This window comes from Adiantum capillus-veneris, chromosome 30 (genome assembly GCF_014529385.1).
Source record: "Adiantum capillus-veneris isolate H3 chromosome 30, ASM1452938v2, whole genome shotgun sequence".
In the NCBI taxonomy this organism is placed as follows: domain Eukaryota; kingdom Viridiplantae; phylum Streptophyta; class Polypodiopsida; order Polypodiales; family Pteridaceae; genus Adiantum; species Adiantum capillus-veneris.
This window is the reverse complement of record NC_140960.1, coordinates 20,512,306-20,522,679: the sequence shown is the minus strand read 5'-3', so window position 1 is coordinate 20,522,679 and position 10,374 is coordinate 20,512,306. Positions and strand designations below refer to the sequence as shown.

At 43.5% G+C, this 10,374-nt stretch overlaps 1 protein-coding gene across 1 annotated transcript; it reads left to right on the top strand.

Annotated features, from left to right (window-relative positions):
* Positions 1-4,530: 4,530 nt before the first annotated feature.
* Positions 4,531-9,783, top strand: LOC147417634 (protein NLP9-like). Its single transcript, XM_086506883.1, has 5 exons — positions 4,531-4,812; positions 4,960-6,558; positions 6,678-6,725; positions 6,921-7,866; positions 8,129-9,783. Exons 2-5 carry the CDS (start codon positions 5,326-5,328, stop codon positions 9,466-9,468), a joined length of 3,567 nt encoding a protein of 1,188 aa, XP_086363009.1. The 5' UTR covers positions 4,531-4,812; positions 4,960-5,325; the 3' UTR covers positions 9,469-9,783.
* The last annotated feature ends 591 nt before the right edge of the window (positions 9,784-10,374 follow it).

Here is a 10,374-nt window from a genome sequence, read left to right as displayed (position 1 = left end):
GTCGTCTGGGAAGACTGTCTGTAAACCGTGGGGGAAATACACCTCAGTATTGTCAGTATCCAAGGGGATTGACAGATGACAAAGTGTAATCTTGGGCTACAGGATATGCAAAGTGCGTACATTAGCACCAAGCAATCAAATTCATAAGCATTTATTGCTCTTTTTGGAGTTTACTTACTATCAGTTAACGCATGTTGCGACTAGGTAGTCTCTTCATGTATAACTCAGGTTCTCAACCTTGAACACTCGTTAGGGTGGGGTTGTTTATTGGTGATGAAAATTGGGACCAAGTCAAGGACTTAAAATTGGCTGATGAGTTATGTCAGCGAGTTACTTTCATGGAAAGTGACAAGAGGTACTCTTTTTGGTACACCTGGGTTGTGATAAACTCGTTTACCATGCTCATGAGCGTTCTAAATGGACTCTACACACTATGTTTGGATAGGCACCGGTACCATCAGATGGTTACAAATGGACAACAATGTAGAAAATCAAGATGTTACTCTTGGTTTCATTGAACCTCCTACTGAACCGTTGGATCCATGTGGGATGTTACTGTAGAAAACATTAGTGTTCTTATGAAGATACCATCACTTGTGTTTTCGCGGATGAAAACGCTTCTCCAAGGGGGAAGTAATGTCAGGACAAGGGTAGGACCAGTCCGGGCCAAGGGCCAGGACGGACATGAAGTCAAGGGGGTCCCTATATTTAGAAGTCCAAGGGCCTATATAGGGCATGGCTGGGTGGTGATGAGCATGTCAGTTCCCCTGCCCTTTCACGGAGAAGCTGGCAACCAAGCTGGCTTCAAAATGGATTTTAGGATCTATCACATCAATTGACTTACAAGCTTGCCTTATCAAGAAAAATACCAGCAAATGGTTCCTACAAGACTACAAAGCTTATACTAATCTAACCCACTGGGGTTTGCTAACTGCTCCATCATCCATTAAAATGTCCAACTCTTCCATTTCAGCTAGATTCTGGCTATCCTAGTTTGAATTCAAGGAACATTGCCAAGTCCTTGCTTGAGTCTAAGCTAAAATGGATTTCCTTATGTAGGATTCAATATGGTTTGGGCATGTTCCCTTTAAATTTGGCCTTAAACTTGGTATAAAAGCTCATAAATGTTTCAAACTAGGTATCAAAAGCTTGGAAGGAGCTTCATATCATCGATGTAGGTTAGAGAAGTTTAACATCTTAACAAAAGGCCCAGCATCGGAAGATGGAAAGTTGAAGACATTCTTGTAAAGTCTGCGCAGTCAACCTACAAGAAATTTTCTAATCTTCTCGACTCTGATGCTTCACTCAAAGCCCAGCTAAACCCTGAGTTTGTTGCTTCTTCATCAAGGGATCTGGACATGGAAAAGGGCTCTGAAAGCAAAGGTTTGATTAGGTCAATGCCCAAGATGTTTTCAACAAGAGCATATTTTCCATTTTGTTCATTCAATGTCCTAAGGCCAAGGGCCTTCACAATTGTCGTTAGAGAGGGTGCCAAAACAGCTCAGGGGGTTCACCATTCATACCCCCCTATGCGTTCACGGGGTATTAAAAAAACCCCTCTTTTAACATGTTTAAATGAATAAAATGACACCTTATTTGAAGAAAATTTTCTAAAATTGAATAAATAAATCCCTTATTTTAATGTATCTCTGTTAAATCGCCCTTTTTTTTGTATTTTAAAACCCCTCCTTTCAAACTCACGTTATACATTAACATGATCACGTAGTGCACACCCCGAGCAAAACAGTCCACCCTCAATCCTTCTCTTTCAAGGAATTGATAATGGATAAATGTAGATATTTGGATATTCCATTGTGGAATGGGGTGCTCCTACCTATGGCACGGCTGGTGCAAAAGACTCCAAGCTTTATATAAGAATGCTCAAGCTCAGGTCTACACTTTCTCTTATGAACTCAAAAGAATTGCATAGCTCACAACTCATGCTATGAGAGAAGTTTCTCATGAACCCCTTTATAAGATTCAGACGATTCTTCCCTAGCAGAAGTGGGGTTCTACACTCCTAACCTTGTACTCTAGAGAGACTGTTGATGAGATTAGAGTGTGTAAAATTGTATTTTTTCTCTTGTTGGGGCTGCCTCTTTTCCTACCTTTTTGAGGCCTTTGCTTATACTCCTTTTCATTTTTTATTTGGCCTAGATTGTTGAATAAAAAAACTGGCCCAATACGAAGCCATTGGACACATTATGATGCGTTGATCCAGCACAAGATCAACACAAGCATAATCATCACATTTCTTTTAACATCATCGTCGAAAAGCAACACATAACCACACACTAGCGACAAACTATACGCCAACGCAATAAGTGTGCTCTCTATCCGCTTCTACCTACAACTCTCCGTGCTCCGACAACTTGCACCTTGCACATATTACACAATATCTAGCAGAAGAGGGGGTCAAGTCGCTCGCCGCTAGAGAGAAGTTATAGCCCGCACGGGGTAGATGATGCCCACAACAACCAAGCTGCCGGTCATCTTCCAATTGGATTGGAAGACATACTAGAAAGACTCGATGCTAAATCAAATGCTAGGCAACATCATTCCACTCTAGAAGAATGCCAATCTTAAGATGTATTCTTTATGTATCCTCTCATTTTTTGCTATGATTCTTTAAGAAAGTGTATTTGGGCAAGGGATGTAGAGTGTTGATTACATCAACTCTATACATCAAACGGGTACATTAGGGAAAATTTGGACTCACAAAGAGGCCTTATAAGGAGTTTGACTTCCTCTCTCATGTCCAAAATGGGTGTGCGATAAAATTGTGCAAATCAACTCTAAACTTGGCGGAGATTTGGCAGTTAGAATCTACTCTTCAAGCTCTTTCTATTGATATATAGCACGCCACGAGATTCCTCATATTTTGAAAGATTCTATTTTTTATTCTCTTGTGATGTGACAACTCCGTGTAGAATCTAGAAAATCAAATAATGAATCTTTCAAAATATGAGAAATCTCATGACGTGCTATATATCAATAGAAAGAGTTTGAAGAGTAGATTCTAACTGTCAAATCTCCACCAAGTTTAGAGTTGATTTGTAAAAAATTTACCGCATGCCCGTTTTGGACATGAGAGAGGAAGTCAAACTTCTTATAAGGCCCCTTTGTGAGTCCAAATTTTCCCTAATGATGGCTAATTACATCATCCATTAAACATTCAACTTCTCATCAATCACATCCACCCACATCCACATAGACACAACTTCAAGACATGTATAAGCTTACTTTCACATACTTACAGCCACCCTCAGCAAGATGGCAGGTCTGTGAGGCGCCCTTTAAGAGCTAGCCTACATTCTCAAAGTGGGATGCACAAAAAACAGTCATTTGAGAGATGGACATGAATCCGTAAGATTTTTTGGCCCAACACCAATAGGAACAAGGAAAGCGCAAGTGGTTGCAACCGACATTTTAGAGGCATCTTCAACCATTGATGGAACGTACTATGTAGTAGATCTAGATTTTGCTAAGCAGAATGTCTATAATCCCAAGCTTGGGTTAGATTTGTCATCACACTCATTCTAAAGCTTTTGCAAAGCAAAGAGCAAGGCGAGCAAAACAGGACTAAAAAGTGCTATTGCTTGTACACAGAGAGTGCGTACATAAATGAAATGTTACAAACAATTGTGCCTGAAATTCAGAGAATAAACATGGGCAATACAACTTTGAAGGCTATGGGCGTTAATGATTTATTGACCACAATTTTATGGATCCACCGTCTCTAGAGTCTACAAGCTCTAAGATTGGATATAGAGTAGCTCTATAGTTGAGAAGACCTGCATGAGAAGGGGCTTTTGACAAATGTGCCCTTTGCGCCACAAGAGACTTAAACTCGATCCATGATAAGATTTGTAAATTGACAAGAGGAGCGTCTACAAAGCAACGGACAAAAACTCTACATCAACAAGTCGTAAAGATTTGTTATTTGCATCCAAATTTCAATGTGTGTTTGTTTGCTTGGACTGCACAACCTGACTAAGGAGCAGGGCACAAATTCCGTTCCTTATAATTTTTGGGAAGACACAATGCAGACTCTCCACTATACTTTTGTACGACACTTTTATACTACATGGTCTGTAGTTTGTATCATTTCCTCGTTGCATGACAAAAAGTTGAACTAGTCATTACCAGGTCAGCAATTCAATTAATTCTTCCATTTATGTACATGGATAGACAAGTAGTTTGTACAAATGAGGACCCTAGTAAGCTCCCACAATTAAGAGCCAACCAAGCAAGACTAGTTAATATATTTTCTGCTTACTAAAAAAAAAAAATCAGCTAATTGCTGTCATCCGTTGTGTTATGTGTGTGTAGGGGGGAGAGTAAAATTAGGGGAAAAAATCCAAGGAGTTTGACTTTTGTGGGAGCTACTGGCACGTAATTATTCGTCAATTTCTAAAGTACAATTTTGATCCCGGGCCCCCGTATGCCTGGGAAGCGGGATTCCTTTCTGGCTTCAGATTCGTCTCATTAGCAGAGTCTCTCTCAGCCCTTCGTTTCAGCTGAAGCGGAAGGCTGAAGCCTCTCTCCCCCCCCCTCTCTCTCTCTCTCACACACACACACACACACACACACACACACAAACACACACACACACACACACACACACACACACACACACACACACACAGAGTACACACACCGCCCGCACGCGCACACACCACCCTCTCTCTTTGGCATCCAGACGCCGCCTTCACTCCCTCGTATGATGCAAGCCAAGGAGCACCTTTTCCTCCTCATCTTTTCAAGCCGCGGGCGGCGGAGAAGAAGATGAGCCCCTCCTCCTCCTCTCAGGTATGGATCCGGGTGGTGCTTCCATTTTTTTCTGCGTGGTTATATCTTTCTTCTGTAGCAGATAGAAGGTGTTTTATGCTGAAAATGTGGTGCACATCGACAAAAACAGGGATACTATTGGTTTTAACGTTCTTTTGAACATTGCAGTTTGTACTTATGTCCTCGTCATCAACATCAAATTTTCAAGCAGAGAGATTAATTTCGGCGGTGGCACCCCAGTCGGCCTCATTGCTGCATATGCAGAAGTGAATGTGTTTCTCATTGAAGAAGAGGACTGCTATTTTGTTGTTGCAAAATGTTTTAGAACAGTTGCGGATTGGCATTTGAGCAGGAACATTTGAAGCTATCATTTCGTCAATGGAGATCTCTAACCGCATTTGCTAATCACAGCATGCTTAAACGTGGATGGTAGGGCTTCACACCCCCTATATTCGGCACACTTGTTTGGGGTTTCTGCAGTCTTGAGCAGTTAAGCATCCATTGACATACGAAAATTTTGGGATTCCCATCAAGATGGCCTTGAACACATCAAACCAGCAACAGTTCCAGCTTGACCAACAAACGTTTTCTGCCAAGCAAGAGATGCCTCCATCGCCTGGTGGAGGCACAAAGTTTTCTGTAGAAGATAGCATTCTCTATGATTTGATGGATCTTGATGCCCTTGTAGCGGAGCCCATTCAAGAACACTGGTCTGCATTGAACTCTGCAAATGGTGGCAGTATGACATCAACCAATTGCTTGGACTTGGGCACTGCCTATCTCATGAGCTTGTCACCAGCTTCACTGTCTCCGGCACGTATGTCTCTTTTTTCTTACCCCAGCCCCCCTTACCCAGGCTTCCTTGATACTCCTAGTGGTGTCCCTTTACAAGTGAATCCAGAGAGCAGTATAAGCCCATTGCCACCCATCGATTGCCTAAGTGATGTTCAACAATCTTTGAATGGGTCCATGGGTTTACCTAGCTCTCAAGGGATTTCTTCACCAGTCGCAAGCTCGCATTTACTACCAGAGTCATTGTCGATGCTTCACTCCTCCAGGGTGCCTCCAAGCACGGTTAAATCTGGTGACAATGCAAGAAATGCAAGGCATGGAGGGAGAGCAAAGGCTGTAGCAGTAGCAGAACCTAGACCAGAGATGCAGTCCTTTGCCAGAGCACTGGTAGATGCAAACAATGTGAGCGTGTCGCTGAGAAGGCAACATGTCAATTTATCCTATGAGCAAAGTAGTCGGAGGTACGACGCTATGGAGAGCTCAACTTCGCCGCCACCTCTCATGTATTCATTCAATGATCGCATCAAGCAAGCCCTACAGAGATACCTGGGCTTATCAAAGGGTGATGTCCTTGTTCAGGTTTGGCTACCTCAGAATAGTGGCAAAGATACTGTTTTAGTAACATCTGGACAGCCTTTTCTCCTTTGTCAGCCAATTGGTGGCCTATTGTCATACAGGGAGCTTTCCTCTCAGTACATTTTTTCAACGGAAGAAGGTAACCCGAAGGCGCTGCCAGGACTTCCTGGAAGGGTCTTCCAGAAAAGGGCGCCAGAATGGACCCCAAATGTGCAGCTTTACCAGAAAGATGAATACTTGCGGGTGGATGATGCAGAGCGCTGCAACGTGCGTGGATCTCTTGCTGTGCCTGTGCTGGAAAGAGTCTCAGGGACTTGCTTGGCTGTCATTGAGCTGGTTATGATGCTTGAAAAGATAGAGTACAAAGAGGAGATCGAAGGCCTCTCACTCGCTCTTCAGGTAAGAAAGCTCATGTTCTTAGCACGTTTCTGTCCGCAAAACATGATTGATTACTGTTAGTGGATTCAAGACGCAGTTTGGTTTATGTGGTTTGTAAGTTAGTCATAATGCCCATGCAGGAAGTGAATCTTTGCAGTGCAGAGAGGCAATGCTGTCTTCCTTTACAGGTAGCTTTTACTATCTTTTGATTGCTGATGCAATTGTTTTCTCATTTCCTTGGATCATGCTCATGTATGCATACTTCATAATTGTCATATATGTGCCATAGTCTGCATTGTAAAGCTTGAATGTGTGCTGCCTGCTACTTCACATATCTCGAGTATTTGACCTCGTCGATCTTCATGTTGGGCTTTTGTTAGTAGGTTCGATCAGAATCACAGCAACAAGTGAATTTAGAGGTTGCAGAAGTTCTAATGGCTACATGTCAAACCCACAAGTTGCCGCTGGCGCAAGCTTGGGTACCTTGCCGCTTGAAGTCACATGCCAACACCACAGAGAGCAGTAGGCAGGGTGCAAGGGACGTTGGGCTATGCACTGGAGATAGCCCATATTATCTTAATGATTCTGGAGTGAAAGGATTTAGGCAAGCTTGCTCAGAGCATTGTCTAGAGAAGGAGCAAGGTGTTCCTGGCAAGGCCTTCGTGTCAAATCAGCCGTTCTTCTCATGTGATGTCAAGGACTACAGCAAAGCAGATTATCCTTTGGTGCATTATGCATGCGTATTCAATTTAGGGGCTGCTGTTGCCATTAGACTGCGGAGTGTGAATACAGGTGAAAGTGATTACGTCCTCGAGTTTTTCTTGCCGCAATCGTGTACTGAGCTAGCCGAACAGCAGTACTTGCTCAATGCACTTTCTGTGACTATGCAGCGTGTTTGCCGAAGCTTGAGGACAGTCACAGATGCCGAAATGGAGTCAGAGAGAGAATGCTTCGATAGCAACCAGTCACTTGCTCCTCAGGGTAGCAATCAGGTTGGGAACGCTCACGCTCCCAAAATTGAAATGCACGTAGAGAAAGATGTTTCTCCAAATATCATAGATGAGAAACAAAGGGAGGCATCACCTGATCAAGGACTTGATGGGTTTGAAAAGCTGACTAGGCAAGAAAGTTCAAACATCCCAATTCAAGAGCAGGACGTAGGACAATTGTCATCTCATCTGAATGATAGCACGAAGCAGTTTCCAGGCACTTTTGGTGGCAGAAGACGGTCAGAGAGGCGTAGAGGCACAACAGAGAGAACTATCAGTTTGAGTGTTCTGCAACAATATTTTGCTGGGAGTTTGAAAGATGCAGCTAAGAGCATCGGGGGTAAGAAATTCTATCATTAGTTTACACACACATCCCATCATCCCCCCGCCCCCCCCTCCCCCCCCTCCCCCTCCCCCTCCCCCTCCCCCTCCCCCCCCGCCCGCCTGCTCAAACACTTACACATACACAAATGAACTTACTCCACCTTATCTCTGGTGCTACATATAATTGCCCGTTGTGTTCAGTATTTAGATCAGTGTTGATGTGAACATCTATGGGTACGCGTGACTGAATTTTGGACATTTCTGGTTTCTTTTGTCAGTATGCCCAACAACTCTGAAGAGGATTTGCCGTCAACATGGCATTTCGAGGTGGCCGTCCCGCAAAATCAACAAGGTGAACCGATCACTTGAAAAGTTGAAAGGAGTTATCAACTCTGTCCAGGGAGTTGATGGGGCACTGAATTTAAGTGCTCTTGCAAATGATCTTTCATCTACAGGTGCAGCCTCTGTAAAGGGGTTGCAGATGCCAACAGATGGCTGGCCTGTTTCTTGGGCAGCTACGGGCAGATTACCCATGTTTGTCAATCAAAACCCAGTAGAGTGCACTTCGCCAGTGGAAACATCTGGTTTTCCTCGAATCCCTTCAGTGGCGAGTGTCCATTCTGTTTCCCCTCCTCTGAGGGAGACTTCTGATACTGACGGCATCGGTAGCACTATCAATAATCGTGCTTTTGGTGCAGAAGAAAATGATCAGCTCTTTGATGGTGATAAAGGTGAGACCACTTTGAAGAGCCCAGAATGCAATGCGCTAGTTGAGAGGGACAACATTCCGGACAACCATGGGACGACGTTGAATAGTGCGGTTGTTACACCTGCAGAGCTGCCAGTTTCGGGCAACAATGCATTGCTCAAATTAGTTCAAAGCCCCCCTAGATGGGATTGGCAAAGTGCAGGAAATGTCGAGCCTGGTGAGCAGGTTAGTTCAACTCCATATGATGGGAAAGCACAAGGTAGCTTGTTCCGAACAAGAGTTGGCTCTGGCGACAATTTACATGTAACTGACAGTAAAATTACTTTCAACGTAGATTCTAGGGTTCACGGGCGATCTGATGCCTTGTCTGCTTTGAGTACAATTCTAGCGGATGACTTCCTACCTCTTGAACCGCTGGATGAGGTGCTGTACGATGCGGGTTTAGATGCAGATGCAGCTCTGCAGACTCAGGCATATGAAGGTCAAGGGTCACCTGGTGGAGATGGCTCGTCTCCTCAAATTTATTCATCACATTTGCAGGGTAGCCACTCAGGTTCACCATCATTCAGTGCCATCGGCAACTCTGGGAGAGAGAGGCAAGCTGTTGAGGAAGTTTCAATGACAACAGTGAAGGCAACATACCATGACGACACTGTAAGATTTAAATTAGGACAGAATTCTGGCTACTTGGATATGCTAGAAGAAGTGGGCAAAAGGTTCAAGTTAAGATTGAATAGCTTTGATTTAAAGTATTTGGATGATGAAGGGGAGTGGGTTATGCTGACATGTGATGCAGATGTAGCCGAGTGTTTTGATATCCTCAGGGCAGCAGGCAGTAATCACATAAAAGTGATGGTGCGCAATGTTAGTCATGTTGGCAGCTCTAATGATTTCACAGATGAGTCATAGCCAATCGATAGCGGGCTGACCATCAACCGGTAGATACTGGTGCTCTCTTCTCCCTTCTTTTCCTTTTCTATGTACAGAAAGATGATTGGATTAGACATCTTGATATGTGCTTCAAATAGCCAGTTTTTTGTACTTTTAAGCTAGCTCCCATTGTGGAGATAATTTTTCAATTCATGGGTAATTTTGGTCATCAGACCCATCGATCCAGGGTCTGGCTCATGCAAAGCATGTTCTGCCTCCGTCTTACACACTATGTACCTTCTTGTTGTATAACTGGAAAGAGAGAAAAACTTGTCTTGACAAGATTCTGTATTGCATTTCAAATGTGTTGTGTTTTCCTTTTTGTTGGCACAAAGGGGGGGTGTATAATTTTAGGATTTTCCAAATTATCCTTGCACCAATGGATTGATGCACCCAAGGGAACTTTCATAAGTGAGTGCCATAGAGAAGTCTTGCAAACACCTGGTAGTTTATATTTTGTGCTCAAGCATCCATGCTTCATCCGCCTTGCTGCAGGCTGGCCATTGGGAATCATAAAAAAGCTAATTGCCTGTGGATCAGCCTTAAAGTCCATCTCATGGCTCTCCCATGAGGATCTTCTCTCACAAGTGCAATAGGTCAGATTTATTTGCAGCTCCCTTAGAGATTGAATGTATATGTACTTTTATTAGATGGTTGACATGAAACAATAGATCTCTATGACTACATCGTCCCTCAGATCTAATGCCTCATTTGGATAAATCCAGGTCATGATTAGGAGAGACCTACGACGTTAAAATTCTCTTCTTCTTTTTCTTCTACTTTTGTAACCGCTCACTTTCGAAAAATGCTTGGACTCACATGGCTTCATTGAAGGATCCATGTGGAGCTCCGAGGGGGGGGCCGGGGGGACGTTCTACCTCTCAT